At 43.1% G+C, this 18,903-nt stretch overlaps 1 protein-coding gene across 3 annotated transcripts in view; it reads right to left on the minus strand.

Annotated features, from left to right (window-relative positions):
- The window catches only part of LOC125018487 (arginyl-tRNA--protein transferase 1), a 47,809-nt gene that overhangs the window by 18,251 nt on the left and 10,655 nt on the right, over positions 1–18,903 (minus strand). Inside the window, exons 7-11 of one of the 3 annotated variants that reach the window (XM_047602416.1) lie at positions 17,174–17,302; positions 15,817–15,945; positions 10,148–10,180; positions 5,093–5,274; positions 1,530–1,629 (exon numbers count right to left, since the gene is read on the minus strand). In XM_047602416.1, the coding sequence (XP_047458372.1) occupies positions 1,530–1,629; positions 5,093–5,274; positions 10,148–10,180; positions 15,817–15,945; positions 17,174–17,302 (573 nt within the window). The remainder of the gene's footprint in view (positions 1–1,529; positions 1,630–5,092; positions 5,275–10,147; positions 10,181–15,816; positions 15,946–17,173; positions 17,303–18,903) is intronic. The other 2 variants (XM_047602418.1, XM_047602417.1) reach the window with 2 other exon arrangements.

Genomic DNA, 18,903 nt, shown 5'->3' on the forward strand with positions numbered 1-18,903 from the left:
AGCGCGGGCGTGTTTCTGTGGGACTGTGAGATCCCAAAGGTGGGAACTGGGCAACCTTCTCACCCTTGTTCTGTGTTCCTCCACCAGAGCAAAATAGGAAGAAGTGGGGAGGTTGTGAACAAGACCCTGTTGCAGTGGCGAACACACAAGAGCCGATATGGGGGTGGGGGTAGTAAATACCAGCGCGAGGAGGGGTTAGGTGCTGTGGTAACGGCGTTCTCAGACAAACACTGCCATCAAGATTCAACACACACACATACACACACACAGCGCACTCCATATACAGACTCTCAAACTGAGAAATTGGGCAAAGCACTGTCCAAAACAAGATGTAAATGGATAAAAAGATGTGGCACTTTGCCATAATCCCCAACAAGACATCAGTCTCCCATGGGCAAGAACAGGCTCTGGGAACATCTGAATGAAATGACAGAGAAATGGAGGAATTAGAAGGTGAATGAGAGAAAGAGGGGGATGAATGGTAAATCTTGGCCAAAGTAATGGACTTTTTTGGAAAGAGTGCTTTTCTTTCACCGTCCTCCTGCAGCTATAGATCTTTAATGGTGTTCGGTGTGAATGTGACCGTGTTTGGGAGTAGTGACTCCTGCGTGATGCATGTGCGCGCATACATCATTTGTTTGTGTAAAAGTTTCTGCAGTCAATCAGCTGCACTGTAAAAAAAAAATGCATATAGAGAATCTGCGGTTGTGTGCATCCCTCTTGAGTTACAGCTGCTGTCACCAGTGTGACCTCTCTCTCAACTATTAATGTCTTCAGCAGCCTCGTCCTCTCTGCCTTGCCTGGACGTCCCTGCTTTCTTTCTCTCACAGGCCTTTCTTTATATTTGCCCTTGCAAATGAGGGACAGTATTTAATGCGTATTAATCATATCTTAGCATTAAAATTCCAAAATGTAATAAGAGATAAATTAAAGCATGCATCAATAGATTCACGTAGGTAAGCATGTATTGTGGCCTTTTCACTGGGAAGAGAAAGAGGGAGAAAACAGTGTGTGTGTGGGAGAAAGATTGATTGAACATAAAACAGATTAAATATACTTCTTCATCAGATTCAAATATGGTGCAGTAGAGTCTCGTGTGCACCGCAGCGAAATCAACCTCAGTGTCTACAACACGTTTACAGAAATGAGACAGAATTTCGAAGAAGGATCGGAGCAGCACGAGGTTAGCTGTCGGGTTATTTAAGGATCAGGACAATAGAGGTAAGAGGTTATATTTGAGCAACAAAAAAGCAATAGTTCACACAGTGTACACAGTGTATCCAGTATATTATGTACACTGTGCAAACACTGAGCAAAAAGTACAATATAGTATTTACACTCTCAGGACTATTTGATATTGCAGGCATTCGGTGTCGCAACAGTCCTGTTAATGTCTTACTAAAACTTGTGTACACTCGCATATGACCACGTAAAAGGCTTAAAGCAACTTAGAGATGGATTTAATAACACATTCTGACATTAATATTAGATATGCGTCGTGCGTGTCAGTGTGAGATAACGTAGCATACCTTGTACCGCATCTTGGGGCAGGAGTGAATATAAAAGCCCAGGTAGTAGTAGGACAGCTTGGGGGACTGTTTCTGCAGCTGCCTGGTGAAAGTGATCTCCCTGCAGTGGGAAAAAACATACACAAACACACACACCTTTTTTAGAGTGGAGCAGCGAGGAAAAAGCTCAGGCCTTAAGCTTTCCGAAAACAGCACCTATACATGCAGTTTGATGTTGCTGATTCCTGCGCCGGTACCTCACTCCACCACAGCTTTCTCCTTCTCAGTCAATCCTGGGTGGAGATGCTGCACTGCAGCACACTGTGTTTAAAACTTAACCTCTGAGATTTATCGGGCAATGCTGATGTCAATTAAGTGAAGTACATCATTTTCCGTGGAACGTATGCTTCAAAATACGAAAGGTGATTAGTTTAAATTGTGTTTTAGCTACAAATCTATAAACAGAAAGCTGAGACTATGTAAGCTCTATCACAACGGATGACAACGGAAACGGTTATTAAGGTTTTTCTTTAATCAAAAACACCATGCTGAACACACTGAAGGCTTGTAGCAGCACTCATTAATCCATATTAAAACACCAAAGTGTACATCAGCTAACTTAAAATGTGTTTTTCCTGCAGGCTAATCTATCGACAGCATATAAATGAGGGCATTAACAAATTAAACTGGTACTAGCGGCTCTGAGTAGAGCAGTGCCCAAGCTGAGGAAGTAAACACCCACACTCAAAAAGGCAGCTTTTCTTGGTCTCATGTCATTACACAAAAACAACTGCCTCCCCTAAAGCAGCATTGAGCCCTCAGGCAAAAAAAGAAGAAGGTTGTAAAAAAAAAAAGCAGGGAGAAAGCGTGTAAAATAAAGATTTAGAACTTGGGGGGATTTATACACCTTCTTCAAATACAGTAAATGTCTTGCCTGCTTTATTTTTCCCCAATAGTTTCTTCCTTAATTGCATCCTTGCACTGAAAGCCTATTTTCCCCCCTTTCCCTCTGCCGTTTCCTTCGCTATTCCATAACTAAATTCCAGCTCCTCTCTCTTTTTTTCCTCCTTTTTTGTTTCACTCTTCCTTCCACCGCTCTGTGTTACGCCCGCTAAAAAAGAAGAGGGGGGGGAGAATTCCCTTTTCTTACAATACTTAAGAGACAGAGAAAGAGGCCTTAAAATAAAATAGATGCACTGAAAAATAAGACATGGAACAAAGCGAGCCAAGCGCGGGTGGAGGGTGGGTTGAGGGGGGGAGAGAGAGAGGGAGAGAGAGAGAGAGAGCAGGAGAAGAATATAAAAGAGGAGGGTCAAGAAAGAGAAAGGGGCAGAGAAGAGAGGCTGCAAGAGCGAGGTGCTAGAAGGTCACCCGCTTGCTGCCAGGTTCCTGGGTTCCCATCCCCTCGCCACAAAAGGGCCCGGCAGGCCCTGAATTGGGGGAAGGAGGGGGGGTTCGAGAGAGGCGAGGGGCCCATTCACAAAAAGCCGTGCTCCCCAACTCCCCCCTTTTACTTGGGGGCCTTCGCACCCCCACCTCCACCCCCATGGCAGCAGCTTGAGTTCGCCATTATCCCCTCTTCAGCCATCTGACACTCCAGCACAAGCCAATTATCAAGCCCTCTGCTCCTGCACAGCTTCCCTCATACTGATGTGCGTACACACACACACCCAGACACAAAGGGCCCATAATAGTGCATACCATGAGGTGCTTACTGCAGCTTTGCATGCATGTGGAAACATTTCATTACTGCACACTCCAAGAATAGCGCCGATTAGCCACATATAGACCAGATACTAGTGGTGGAAAACAGATGAGTTTATTAACTGTATGAGTATATGATACATACGAATGAGGCCAATCTGTGGATATTTTAATAGATCTATATAGGCCGAGTAAAACCTGATCCATTTCTAGATCGACAATCTAGTGCTTTTTTAAATTTTAGGTTAAGAGGAGGCTACATGTGCATTCTGAGAGTTTAATTATGTACAAAAAAAAAAAAAAAAGTGACTTGGAGATCGCCCCCGTCTCATCCGTAAATACTTAATATTTTTTGGTTCAGGATCAGGGGCAACACTTCATAATCAGGACATCCCCACATGAAAGTGATCCAGACTGGACACCAGCTGTGTTTCCTACACACAGCGCCTCAGGCACCTCATTATGTGTCTCTTTTCTCCTCCTTCTCCTCGTGTCCTCGGGGCCTGCAGCAGAAAAGAGCCGCACTCGCGCAAGAAATTTTTTTCTCAACATCTCCCTCTACTGGTCCCGCCGCTGAATTGCATGCGTGCGCACAAACACTGATGCATAGCAGTACATTACACACACAGTGCTGCAGCTTTTGCAGTAGTACGTATTAAATTCCATCTGCAATAACTTAAACTTTACATGTTTTTTTTATATAATTAGGTAAAGACAATGCAAAGCTCCGTTTCAAATTTTACACTTTCTCTGTGAGGTTTTCTAAATTCCTGCAGGTGTTAGTCCAACAGGACCCCAACACATTGAATAGATGAGAGCGGAGGGGGTGGGAGGTTTGTGCAATTTTTACAGTAAGTTTTGGTCGGAGTCGGTCAGGCCAGGCAGACTAGGGAGTGTCCAGACCTGATCAAAGGCCTGAGATCTGGTGTCTGTAAACAAGTGGGAGGATTTCAGTCCCTCTGGCTCCCTTCTCCAAGGCCTCCTCCACACACACACACACGGAGAGCTGTGTTACTCTTGGAGTCAGACTCTTAAAATAATACATGATGGGGGACTGTGTGCTTAGGATGACCAGGGTGTTTCTCTCTATATGCCTGTCCGTGCTAAAATGGGCTGATTTAGTGCGTGCTTACGCACACGCACATGAATAAACACTCACAACTCACATTCTAACACCTGTACACACCAACCCCGAAGCGAAGAGTTCACCCAGTATCCCACATCTGTGCAGAAATATTTTAAAAAGCCTTTCTCACATTATTGGGTTACGCTTTACAGGAAACGCCAGATATGTGCGTCTGTAGAGTATACGTGTGTGTGTGTGTGTGCGCCTGTGCGTGTGCGCTCTCTTATTTCATCTTGGAAAAGAGAAGTGTCGTCAGCTGAACCGCAAGCGGAGCGCTGCCTCGGCCAATCAAGTGTGAAGAAAGAGGTATTTCGTCTTGACCTAAAGCATCGTGGCACTTATAGTATAGAATGAGGGTTCTGAAGATAAAGCTCGGGAGGAGCCGAGAAGATCAGGAGTCAAGGGAGAGAGGGGAGGTCAAGAGGAGGGCAGATATGAGGGGATGGAAAGAAGGACGGACAGAAGAAGCGAGAAAGAGTTATGAGATGAGATTTCTCTTAAAAGAATCTGCATGTCACAAATTTTGTCATTTCAAAAGAATATAATTACTATAAATATGATTAATGAAATTTGGCTGGAAATCTGCTGGACTGAGAAGGATTGTTTAGTGAAAAAACAGCTCCTCTATATGACAGGAAACAACTCAATTATAAGTTAAAATCCTACCATGTCGTATTTATACTTTATACCGTATATACACCATCAATTACAGCAACAGTAAAATGAATGACTTGTTTGAATCTTAGCAACCAACCTGAGAGCAGAGTAGGACCCCAGAGACAGCGAGGCAAACTCTGGGTGGTAGTACAGGTAGACGGAGGACACGCAGGTGGGCAGGATGTCGATCACCCCCACCGCCACGATGCGCCCGTCCAGCCAGTACTGCTGGTGGAAGGAGCCGTAGCCCACCTCTGGCCCATCTGGAGCAGATTCTGGCTGAGAGGGGACACACACACACACACACAAAGAGGGATAACGTGGTCACTGGTCAGAACAATAGTAGTCCTCTTGTGTGCAGTAGAGCTTGTGTGTAAAAGTATATAACTCACAGTGGAATGAGAGGTGATATTTAATACGACTGTTTTTACTTTCTTGCGCCGATCCACTTTCTCTGGCTTATATACACACACCTGTACTTTGGTGTGTTATAACCCATACTTTCCCCTGCCAGGCCTCACGCATTATGTGTGGGGGTGTACAGTAGCCTCGCGTTCAGCCTGCTAATGGCTCCCAAATGTGGAGTGAAAGCCGGAGCAGGGTGGAGTTGGGGGTGAGTTGGTGGTGGTGGTGGTGGTGGTGGAGGGGGAAGGGGAAGGGGAGGACTGACCACAGAGACACTCCAGGAGAGGACTTTTTAATAAAAGACCCTGCATGAGCAAAATCCATTCCACCAGGCGGTGGTGGAGTGCTGCCAAGCCTTCTCCTACATGTCTGCGTCTCCTCTCTCCATGTGGCACACAAGAATGTGGGTGTAGGTGTGCACCCGCAAGCTTCAGACTGCCCCGTTAATAAAACTGTTAAGGTTTTGATGCGCACCGCGTTTCTTGCGAGGATCTGCATGCTGAGATTTTCAATCAACTCACTTGACTGCTTTTATCACAGAGGCTTAAGACTAGAGGCTCGGACCTGGAGGGGGGGCGGGGGGTTAAAAGTCATATTAAGCTAGGGTATTGGTTCATGTTTGTGTGTGTGTGTGTGTGTGTGCGTGTTTCTTCAGTGAACCGGTAACAGGATCCCACTCCGTCGCGAGCATTCATCTGGACGCAGTTAAAGTAGCGCAGACGCGGCTAGTTATCACAACACCGAGAGAGCTAGCTGGCTAATCCAGTGCTCCGCTGGGCCTGCACTCTGACCAAATTAAAGCTGACCAAACAGAAACAAAGCACACAAGACACACACACACACACACACACAGGCATAGACGCACTCCCTGCAGCTTTGTGACCCCCAGAAGGCTGACGGTTTACTTAAGTAGACCCGCTAATAAAAATAAAACTCAAAATATCCCTCTAGATTGGGCCCTTAGGCACCCAGGTCTGATTATCTGTCTCGCACAATGTATACAAGGGTCTATTTAATATTTTGTGGCTGATTTAAGCATTTACGGAGCTTTAGCTGTGGTGCACCGTCGCATAAGAGGATCGAATAAAGTGAACTTTTATTTGGGGGGGGGCAGCTTTGGATGTTGAAGAGTGACAGGCACCACATCTGGATCAGGCATTGCACTCTACACGCCTGTGCGTGTGTGAGTGTGTGTGTGTGTGTGTGTGCGAGGCTGGGGGAACTGTCCGTCTGTGTAAGCAGGCAGCTTGTTATTTCTTGGCACCAATTCCACCAGAAACACTGGAGGCTTTGTCAGAGGCCCCACTCTGTCATTTAGAAGTTGTAAGTAAAAGGAAAAGATCATGAGGAGATTTCTCTTACCCCACCACGAGTGTGCACGCTCGATTACGCGAATGCCGCAGAAAGGGGTAAAGTAACGTCTGTCCGAGCTCGTATGTTTGTTTATGAGCTGGTGCCGAGTTCAAGGCTGATCTTGTCTGACTGACCTGTGCACCACCTCAAACGACAGCTTAATGGTTGTGTCCTTGCCACTGTGACAACAATCTAAACATTCCCTGGAACACTTCAAACCACCCCAGAGCTTTCCCTGCACCCCCGAATAATCACTCTCATATGACCTAAATACGGGGACATGACAGCAGCATGCGTGACAAAGCTGCCGCGCTGCATGCGTGTTCCAACCTCCGTAGAGATTAAGTAAAATGTGTCTTTTCTCTGTTATTCATTAAAGTTATTTACTATATTGTTAAAATCCTAAATGAATGAATGATAAAAAGCACTTTCACTAATTGACATTTTATTATTTGGCAACTATGTTACTAATAGTTTAACTCATTCTCAATATAAAAAACTTTAAGGGCTCCAGAGTCACAAATGATATGAAGACTGTCTGGCTTTTTTGGTTTAATTTAGTTTAATCATTTATTTGTATTCATTTTTGGACAAAACAAGCAAATTAAAATTGTGACTTTGGGTTATTTTCAACTATTTTTGTAATTTTTAAAAAACAAATAATCGATCAGTGAATGGGGAATATAATGACCAGCATCAGCTTTAATCCTGTATAAATTAATTCATAATAACATTCATCTCAACTAACTAATGCAATCTGGCTTTTACATGAATGCAGGACTAATAATAACGGCATGATGTAATATAGCACATAAAATAGTATGACAGTTACAAAGACATCTGAATGCTTTTAATACTTATATTCTCTTTATTATATTTTATTATATTATCTTTATATTTTTACTTATAGCTCATATTATTATTTGATTTATTAAACTGTGACATATGTAAATCACTTGCCCTTCTTTATAAACATATACAGTATGTTAATTGATATGTATATTTTTTACTTTTTTATAAGACTATTTTATTGTTTTTTCATTATGTAGTTACTGATTGCGTTTTTAATGTGAATCATAAACATGTTATTTTTTATTTTTTCTTAGATGTTCATTACATCTGTTAATTGCTTTCGGATGGAAGTCAACTCTCCAAAAGACAAGGCTTTAACTTCGCCTGCACAACCGAGTTTGTTCTGTGTCAAAGATGTTGTTATGATTCTAGCACTGACCAACAACAGATGTCTAAATAATGCTGCTGCTACTTCTTTCGCTCACAAATATGCGCCTAGGCACGATTTAAAAACAGCGAGCGCAGTGCAGCACATCACTGCTCACGAGAACCTACTATTGTTAGTATGCACACATTTCACTTAATTGTTCACATGTAAAGGACAAGGTTAACACATGTGGGCTGTTGTTTTATAGCAGATACACCTGGAAGACCTTTCTGATTTTGGCTTACAGCTCAGACGCATATAGAGGGGTCTGTGAGTCTGATACCATGGTATGTCAGCTGGTGATTCCAAGCGGATGTGTAGCGCTGTTTCTTTACATAATAAAAATCTTCTTTCTTCTGGGACGAATTTGGAATTAAAAGACAGAGAGTTTCAGGATCTCATCTTGGAAAAAAAAATCTTGGTGACTAATTGCCCAACAACCCCAAACGTGCGTTTGCCCCTTCACTAAACAAATTGGCAAACTGTTTCTCCAGCTTGTGTCTTTTAGACTTAAGCAAAATCAAGTAACGTGACAGACGCCTGCATGACTGCTGCTCATCACGGGTGCAGGAACTGTTAATGCAGATAGCACAAATGGGTTTAGATTTGTGTTTCTGCATGTAAGTGATTTAGAAAAGACAAGAATCACTAACAGATGACATTTAATACGTGTGAGTTTCAGTGTGAATCCTGGTGAAATGGAACAAACACGTGAGAGCTTCTCTCCTAATTAGCTACAGTTGAATCTGTAAGTATGCAGTTCGAACGCATTCATATAAATGCAGGCTTTACATGTGAGCTGATGAACCACAGGGTTTGCAGGTCCATGTGGTGAGTGTCTGTCTGTGTGTGTGTGTGTGTGTGTGTGTGTGTGTGTGTGTGTGTGTGTGTGTGTGTGTGTGTGTGTGTTTTAATAGCGCTCTGATGGGAGACAGATGGAAGCCAACACGCAGAGAAGAAATTCATGCATAATAATTGAAATGGAGAGGACTTGGAGAAGACAGAGACGGGGATCAGAGAAAGAAATAAAAACAAGTTGTGCAAGAGGAGGCCAAAAGAAAGGAGATGGCCGCCTCAACCAGTCTGAGGGGAGAGGGACAGTGAAGGAAGGGAAGTATGTGAGGCAGTGTGCCACACATGTGTGTATGTGTGTACGACGGTGTAATTCAGCTTGCTTGGCCGCGAGCCTTGACGAGGTGATAAAAGCTTGTTTCCTATAAACACTAATGATGTTCATTAGTGTGGACCTGTGGGGGCCCACGGGGCCTAACACAGTGACTGTTTTTTGTGTCCGTCAGTTCGTGTGTGCTCCTGGACCTGAATCCCATTAAAGTGGCTGTTATGAGTACCCATCCTGGGTCTAATTGCTGGTGTAATTGTCCTGACCCGACAGGTCCGCTGGTGTTCCCGAAGGCTGCAGCTCACCGGGCCTGCCAAGCTCAGTGATGCCTGACTGCACCTACATCACAGTGACCTTACAGAAAACCGCAACTCCTCTTCCAGATGCCATTGACATCCTCCATATTAAACCGTCAGAAATGTATGCAGCGCAAGATTGTTTGTAATTAATGCACCGAAAGCTGGCATCAAATTTTCCAGGCTTTTTTTTTTTTTTTGTTAAAAAGGCCGGTAGCCATATGCTCAGCCCCAGATTGATGCGAAAACCGCCTCATCAGCCTGTAATTTGTACCACACACCGCACAAAGTGAGGAGCGGTGGTATGTCCTATTCTGATGAAGCCAAAGGGAAGGACGGCTCTGAAGACCTTATGTTCGACAATCCAATCTGGACACCACATTGCGCCGTTCCCCTCCCTCAACACCCCCCTCCTTTCACTTAGACTGGACTAAATTAAAACCCCTCCAATATTAAACAAAGCCCCCTGCTCGAATCCCTTAACCCCACTCAATCCAGCTGGAGGGCTCTCGAGCAGACAGAGCAAAGGTGGTTGGGTAAGTATGTGCCAGACAAGCGGGGCCGGTGTATATTCATCCCCTCTACAGTGTAGTTTATGAATTACAGCTAAAATCTGTGGATATTTTATAAATCATAACTGCGACGGTAAATTCACCAGGAATACCTTCTCCTGGCTGAGGCGAAGCATCCCAGGCAACACATATGCACGATAAGAGAGGGGTTGAATTAAACTGTCAACAGGCCAAAGGAAATACATACCTCTAGTGGTGAATCACAGAGAAATCTCCGGAACTGTGGAGAGAAGCAAAGGGGAGGAAACGGAGAGAAAAACAGTTAGTTCTCTGGGTCACCAGCTTCTTTGAACAGGCATAAATGAAAACCATACCTCTGCCGTCCTATACGACTATTCCCTCCCTCGCTCAGGTGTCACATATCAAAAATGCAGCCCTCCCTTCACTGAGGGGCATACAGAGGAAGACTGTATTTACACAAATGAAAACATTTACCCTATCAACTGAGCTCGGAGACTAGGGAGGACACGGTGACAGCTAAAATAAGCAGCGTTGCCAGCGTCAAAACAGTCTTTAAAACGCACACCAGACATCAATTACTGCAAGTGTGTGGAAAAGTTAAGCTTTTCTTTTCGTTTCTCAACCGTTTCTTACGTTTTTTTTCTTTGGAACAGAGCTGAAAGCCGCGTGTTTCTTCCTGACGAGCCGACCTGCACGGTTGGAGGACAAACGTAGCACGCTTCCATGTTGAGGGTCAAAACCATTTTATAATCACAACCAGAGTAGCCAAAGCGAAGCGATGACGGACAGTTTTTGGTTTACTCGGTCTGGGTGACCTTCACAAGCACACGGCATACCTTAAGTTCATGTTTCACACGAGAAAAGCTACATTCCTGCTATGTTTTTCATTTACAGATACGTTGTACTTTGGGTTCACCGTCTTGTTCGCAGGCAAGAACAACTTGTTAACAATCTGTTAACCCTGCACCACTTAGCCCTAGCAGTGTCACCTCTGTACGTACCTATATTTCATGTAAATAATACCTTCTGGTTAGATGCTTATGATTCCAATCAGGCATAACATTATGACCACCTTTCTAGGATACTCGATCACTTTGGGATCTAGTGAATTTGGAGGTCAGGTAAACACCTTGTGCCTCCAAAACATTTGTGACTCATCAGAGCATGGCTTTTAGAGGGTGTCCTGTGGTGTCTGACAACACAGTGTTGTTAGTGTGGGAGCCTTTCGGTCCTATGGACTTAGGAGAGGATCAGGCTTGTTCAGGTGCATCCCACAGATACTTAAACAGCTTAGGATCTAGTGAATTTGGAGGCCAGGTCAACACCATGTGCTGTTTTTCATGTGTTTTCATGTGCGTGTTTGCAGCTACATCCTGCTGGGGGTGGCTGGCTGCCATCACGTAGTGTCACTGGTATGGGGTGGGCCACAACATTAAAGCCATGGAGAAGTTTTAATGTTGTGGCTGACTGGTGGATATACTGTATAACTAGCTCTGTGCATGTACTATCTGCACAATGACAATAAAATTGAATGTAATCTAATCTAAAACAGATTTAAAATACTGCAATTAGTACCCAGGAAACAAGGCAGGGATATGATTTATCCTAAAGAGCTCACAATGTAGGAGATTAGATGATGGTGCTTCTTAATAAACAACAGGTCTGCCATTAATATTTTTGTTTTGTTTCTGTTTTATATTAGCCGTGCCTCCCTCAAAACTTGGCTCCAACGAGGCTTTGGCATATGCTTTACTAAAGCGAAGACTAATTAACGAGCCAGTAACAGATTTGTGTTGAAAGGTCAGTATTTACCACATTAACTGGCAGGCTGAAATATCAGTCAAGCCCCACTCGTGTGAGGAACATTAGAATTTCAATGAAATAATTCCAAAGCCAAAGAAAATCAGCTTTATTATTTGTATTATTGTGTTATTGCTGCCACCCGCGGTTTCATTTCTCACAAGATTTCTGATATTTGCAACACAATCCTAACAGATTGATGGATCCTGCCTGTACTGAGAGCGATATCCGTTTTAACTTTTTATTAAAACCAGGAATCTCTACGAGCGACTGGACATCTCCACAACACATCACATCACATCGGCTTCGCCTGTTTGTGTGTTGTGTGTGTATGTGCGCAGCAGTACAAATGGTGATAGTGATGACTGCTGAAGGGATGGTTCGATAGGCGGGGCAGTCCTGCCTTAGGTGCAACTCAGAAAGCAACGGTGCCAGTAGTCTGAAGTCATCCAAAAGTCTATGTGTTGGCCACAGCTTATATGTAGTGTTGGTGACTCAATCAATGCTGTTTTTCTGGCAGAAAAGAGCTGAAGAATGATGTACTGTCATCTGTCAAACAACAGGTTTCACTGCCTTCACTGCCCTGGATGTTAATCAGAAAAACGCCACGGTTGTGAAGATAGCACAATCGGTAAAATATGAGGTGCAAGAAGACTATGTGCACAGAACTTCGAAATAATAAAAATAAAAATCTGTGCATTGCTACAGTGCACACAGTTCTTGCTGAGAGGTGCTGGGTAGAGCTACAAAGAAACCATGCTCCCTGCAGTGCCGCATACTACAACAAGATGCTGCACACTGCTTTTGCCCTCGACTCAACCTCACACAGGATGAAATCAGAATAAATGTGATTTGGTCAAAAGTTTTTTTTTGTTTTTTTTAACTTAACAATTAGCACCTCGAAGTCCCAGATCTTTGGTAGGACACGTTGCATGTGTTTCAGGAATAAAACTCAAATGACAGGACACTGCATGCAATTCTCAAGAGTATAAACACATTCTATTTATTGAAATACCTGCTAATCAAAACCATATTTTGTTACATTTTTACATTTTCCAGGACCAGTCTGGATTCTGCAGAGCCTCGATCTGTTCGGTAAACAATGATCTTTGTTCATGCGAAATAATTCTTGTCAAGCTCCCCGTGTCTCCACTGTGCCAGTAAAGTGTGATTTTCCACTCCTACCTCTGCAGCGACTACTGCTCTGCCTCTGCCAGTCAACAAATTACCAACAGCAAAGCCTCCCAATGAGCAGTATTGCTCAAGGGTACAATTGAAACTTTTGTTTCAAAAAAAAAAAAGCAAGCTATAAGGCTTACCAACAGAACAACAGCTGCAGTTATTAGATGACATCATTTATAGAGGCCGTGCTACAGCATTGGCTGCCGTGTGTGGAAATCTCCAACAGGCTTTGTAGTAAAATGCCGTATTATTTGATTAGGCAAATATGTCTGAGCATTAAAGCATTAGAGCCCTTTAACGTATGCAAATGCATACTTGGATCATCTGACGTTACAGGCCTGCTGCAGGGTTGACCCCTCTCTGTTCGCTCACACAGACACAAAAACTTGCACAAATACTGCAAGTGAGAGACAGTCTAACATGCATGAATACAGCAAAGGAACATACACCAAAGTGTCTCAGTGATTTCTCTGTTTGTGCCTCTAGTAAACCAACGCATAAACTGAGCCATAACCAGAGAACCCTCTGAAATACCCTCATCCTCATCTACACATGGAGCACATCTCTTCCTCTCCAACTCTCCCTTTCTTATAGAAAACACTCATCTGCGTGCGATTAGGAAGCAAGCAACCGCCTCCGTCCCGTGTCTTCACTCACGCATGTACAGTACACACAAACAACACACATCTGCTTAAGCCTAATTGCTACTTAGGCCTCTCGTCATTGTACTCTTTGCTCAAATTGCCGTACTTATCTGAGCGACAAGATGCATGTATCCACTAACACCGTAGCCCATGAAAACAATCCAAATGCATTTTCCTCCCCGTTAAACTTCTTCTAACTGGATCATTGTGTATTTCAGATGGTACGAAAGGGGCTCCACGAACTCAGCTGTAATGTAAACTGAAGGGGCACAAACAAACAAAATACTGCAGCGTAATTGGAGCTTGTACTTCTGCAGCACTGAGCGTCTTTACTGCGCATAACCGTGTCACAAAAAGCCTTGAAACAACCCGCGCCAAGTGTTACGTTTCCTCGATCGCTCGTTCCACTTTTTATTGCCATTTCTCATTTATTTTTTTCCATGTATTTTTTTTTCCCCCAATTGTCTTGGTTTGGGTCCTTCCCATCAAGAAGAGTAAATACAGATTTAACAGGATTTGTTTTCCTGAAAATGAAAGCCACATGTGCAGGAACTGAGAGTCACGGCTCAGCACAACAGTTAAGACCAACAAGTGTGAATGTGTGTGCATGTTTGTGTGTGTGTGTACATATGTCTAAATAATTGCCAGTATGTGTTGCAGCCCTGTCAGGAAAGCATGATTGGATGTGGAAGGAATAACGTCTGGCTCCTGTCCAGTCATAGTAGGACAGGAAATGCATACATCCTTAAACAAACAAAGCCCCACCCCCCAGGACATCAAACTACCTAATGATTGTACATTTTTGCAGTTCCACTTGCACACACTCTCCTATTGTCTGGCTCAGACCCAGCCTGACAGTAATCCAGATTCTGTCCCTAGGTAATACTTTAATGGATCAATAAATACTTCCACAAATGATAAATGACCAAACTTCCTAGGTAGCCGCAGCAGACGCCGAATGGCACGGCCCCAGATTGTGCCATCACCACATCAACAATGTGTTTCGCTTTTTTTTTTTTTTTTCATGAATGCCACAGGACGATGTGGTTAAGGTGGGGCGGCTCTAAGGTTCTGGGAAGAGAGCAGGCGAGCAAACCAAGAAAATAAAAGCTGTAATGTTTGGTATTGCGGGCTCAGAAGAGGGTGTCACAGTAGTCCAACTGAGGGGAATAAAATAAAGTCAAATTTGTTTTGAGTGGGAACAATTAAGGCCCAGTCTTGTCTGAATTAACTGCAGCAGGATGGGCCGCGGACAGAGGAAAAAACACATATCTATAGAACAAATGTTTTGTCTCTGCTTTCAACACATCTCGAAGAAGCAAAGCAAACGGCTGCATGTATGAATCGCACCATTATAGCAATGTAATGGCTAATATATACTCGATATAAAAAGTAATTAGTCCAACCTTAATGCACCTTCTGCTGTTGCACTTTGCTTCTGGAAACCCAACAGACAGACGAGTTATTAGTGCAGCTCTGCAGCTTTTTTTTTTTTTTTTTATTATTATTTTTTAAGATGTTATTCCTCTGGTTCTTGAAACTATCCAATCCCTGTACAGTTATTACCCTGAGCCGAAAACTGTGCACATAAACACACACTCCCTATTAATAGAGCATGTGTTATGGCACCAGGAAAGAATCTGCCACAGTCTGCCCAATCTGACAGCTTTTATTATTTATTAATTACCTTACTTTTACAAGCTGGAGAATTCAGTAATTTACAGCGGCCTGCTGGCAGGAGGGTGGAGGAGGAGGCTGTTTTTCCAGCCCAAAGGGACAAAAGGCCCTCTCAGGTTGTCCAGGAGTTCTGCATCCTGACTAGACTTTAGTGTCTCCTCCTCTTTTATTTATGTATAAACTGGAGAAATGCACGTGTGTGAACACATCGCTTCTACCATCATTTACTGCGCATTATAAATTCATTCTTTAAACCTTATAAATTCAGTGCTCGGTTGAAGTTCCCATCCGTACTGGACAGTACTTCTCATTCACTGCATATTAACAAGGGAACGCTCTTTTTTTTCCTTTTGTGCATTCAAAGAATAACATGCAGAGAAGAATTCTGTAATGATCTAACATTTATTTCAATACTGACTTGATCATTTTGTCTAAAAAAAGAAAAAAATAACAAAAAAAAAAACACGTGGCAAACAACCTTAACCGTTTTTTTTTTCAAAAGTCTAAAGTGACATTTTTAAGGTGCAGCAAGAAAAACCTAATGGTGCAAGCATGTGCAGCTACCAGGTGCGGTATAATAATCATGCAGTACCTCGCTCTCACAACAATCGCTGGGGCTGTCACCATGAATGGCCATCTGGTAGCGGGCATACAGCGCCACCGACTGCTCATAGGAAGCTTTGAACTGAGGGTCCTCAAAGTTCACCGGCACTAGCCTCACCTTCAAGCAGGGAGAGGGGTGGGGGGGGGGGTAGAGGGAGGTTTTATAAGGATGGACAATAAATAAAGAGGTCACAGAAAAAAATAGGGAAGATGGCAGAATGGACAGTGCAGGAATTAGCAGCGTGTTACATAGGGTTGACATCAGTCTCCTAGTCCTCGAGGGAAGCTGGTAACACAGCAGGTTTGTTTTGTATTTCAGACTTGGTTTAATCAGACGGTTATACACAAAGGAAACATGAATGCAAGCAAATAGCAGGATTCTAGGAGACTGATTGTGTGTTATTAAAATAATAAGATAATGGGAAACCTGAGGATGAGGCTAGTGCACCGCCCGCTTTCGCCACAGCGCGCTCTGAGAGGATTGTTAATTCAAGATTTGTGCAAGGTCCAGAGGAGCAGCGATCTGTAATTACGTCTGAACGGATCATCTGAGCCAGACACATCCAGCCTCTTGTCTGTTGCCGCAGACTCCCCTCAGAAAGCTAAACAAGGAAGAACAGACGGCACGCTCTACGAGAATTAAAATCACATTACCGCTAATTATCCTGAATTAAACTGAGATTCCAGTTCACACATATGGGAATAAGCGCGGCGGTAGGTGGAGGGTGGACACAGATGAGCTAAATATGTCTAGGTCAGAGGGGGCTGGCTCACAAAGCTGCCCCCCGCCCCCTACCCCCCGAGCTCAGGACTGACAAGTCCACTGACCAAACAAGGGCCAACACTCAGACACCTGGAGAAACCGTGCTCTCAGTCGCGGCGTATGGGAACGCTTTACGCTTCACTTCATCTACCCGTGACTCACATTTATACACATACGGCCTCTTTGATTGTACCATGTGAATTTACTCCATTAAACTCACGTAGACACTTTTCATTTTTTCACAGACTTGAATCAAACTCGCACATTCAAATTTAGATATCTATAAGGGAGACGCCTTCTAAGAAAAATAAAAAAAATAACCAAAAAATATTTAACATAAATTTATACACATATAATACAAAATATATTTATTATCTGTTATTATTTAGTTAATTATTAGTTAGTACTAGTGGTTATTAACTAGAATTTCCTCTAAAATTGCGGAACAAAATTAAAATTAAAAATTAAAAAGTAGAAATGGTAAAAAAGGAATCATTTTGATGCCCCTGTAGGTACCCAGGTTTGTCGACCCCTCCCTCCCTCCCCCCCAGAGAAGGTTGACCTACGCCTCCCACCCTCTGACCTGGCTCTCGGAGGGTTTGTCAGGAGGGTCCTTGTGAATGGCCATCTGGTAGAGTTTGTACACCTGGTAGGAGGCGTCGAAAGAGGCTTTGAACTGCGGGCTAGGGGGATTGGAGCGCACTAGCCTCACCTTCGAAAAGAATACGGGCACACAAGGGTTAACATCAACATGCAACGAGTACTCAGAATAACATAAGCGGTGATTAAACACAACTAAAGGGACATCAGGAATCAAGGAGAGAAAAGTGTTAAAGACCTGTGAAAGGAGACAGAGACATAAACACACTGTTTAAACTCCTTTTTTTTCTTTTTTTTTAATCGAACTAAAGGAAGCAGAAGTTTTGAGGTTTTCTTCTTTTCTTCCCCAAATTTATACACAACAAGTTCTTGCTTTCACCAACTTCATGTGAAAACAAGAACAATGAAAGAGTGTGTTATATCCCTCTCTCCCTGTGACACAAAACATACACAACAACATCACAGTAAGCCCCGAAATAGTCATAGCTGTTCGGAAAATACAAAAATAATCATTAGCCTATTGTCTGAAGGAGGTTTAGAGCCCATTTCTAGTGCTTCACCATGTCATCTAAGACTCGCACAAAATAGTCAAACAAATATACAACTTAAGTGGGTATCCTGTTTTTATTGCTTAGGATGTCATTGTAAGTGGCTATAAATCAGAAGAATAAAGTGAATTTTGACCAATGTGCCGACAAAAATGGGGTCCTTTTAATATTCCTTTAATCATTTTTTATAGCTTGACTATACTTTGCACTTCTCCTTACTTACCACTTTCAAATCAAACATTACAAAGTGCTTCACAAAACATTAACTTGCTAACTTTCTGATGATTTGTTGTTTAGTTAACCTTCTCCAAATAAGCCGCATAAGTTATCGACAATTAAAACTCAACGGTGGGAATCAGGAGAAGTTTTGATGGACAGATGTGCGGAAAGCAAAGCTGGCTGAGTGTTGCAAATGTCACACAAATTTAGTCAACTTTCTCATCCTCCTCGGGCCTTATTTAATTAAGCGTCTCTTCATTTGGAAGCTTTTGTTGGCCCCAGAGATTGTGCCATATGAAACCCTTGGAAGGACAGTATGGAGGAACTGAACTTGGGGTTTGTTTGCCTTGGACCTAAGCAGGTCTCTCATATGAACACTTGGCATCTACGTCCTTCAAGTCAAACAGAGGCGCTGGGGCCTCTTACATACAGACACAATGCTCAAGTTCGGCCGTTTTAATTTTGTTCTTAATCTAGAGATATATTTTGATAGTCTAAAATCCTTTTGGTGAACCAGCGCTGCAGCTGATAATGGACAGTGTGGAAATGAAATTTCCAAATCTCATAACAGTCATGAAATTCAACACCAGCAGTTGGATATCGCTGATACTTTTAATTAAAATGAAAGACTGTGGTTTATGAAAGCTTTAACTGAAAGGCACTTTGCTCCAAACCTGGATCTCCAAGACCCTACTGTGCGCTATTACAGGGTAAAAAAAATAATAATAAAAAAGAGAGAAGACAACTGACTGCCAACACGTTGCATGACAGTTATGGGAGATTTAGAAGTAAATGCTATGAAAATAAAATAAAAGTGTGGAGAAAGTGGAAAACACTCTAGATGGGGGAACAGTGGGTGAACTGTTCCACACTTTCCTTGAGTGCCTGAAGCGACGAGTATTGTGTTACAATACTGACCCCTGGTGGTGGCGCATAGATCCACAGC

This window comes from Mugil cephalus, chromosome 13 (assembly GCF_022458985.1).
Source record: "Mugil cephalus isolate CIBA_MC_2020 chromosome 13, CIBA_Mcephalus_1.1, whole genome shotgun sequence".
In the NCBI taxonomy this organism is placed as follows: Eukaryota; Metazoa; Chordata; class Actinopteri; order Mugiliformes; family Mugilidae; genus Mugil; species Mugil cephalus.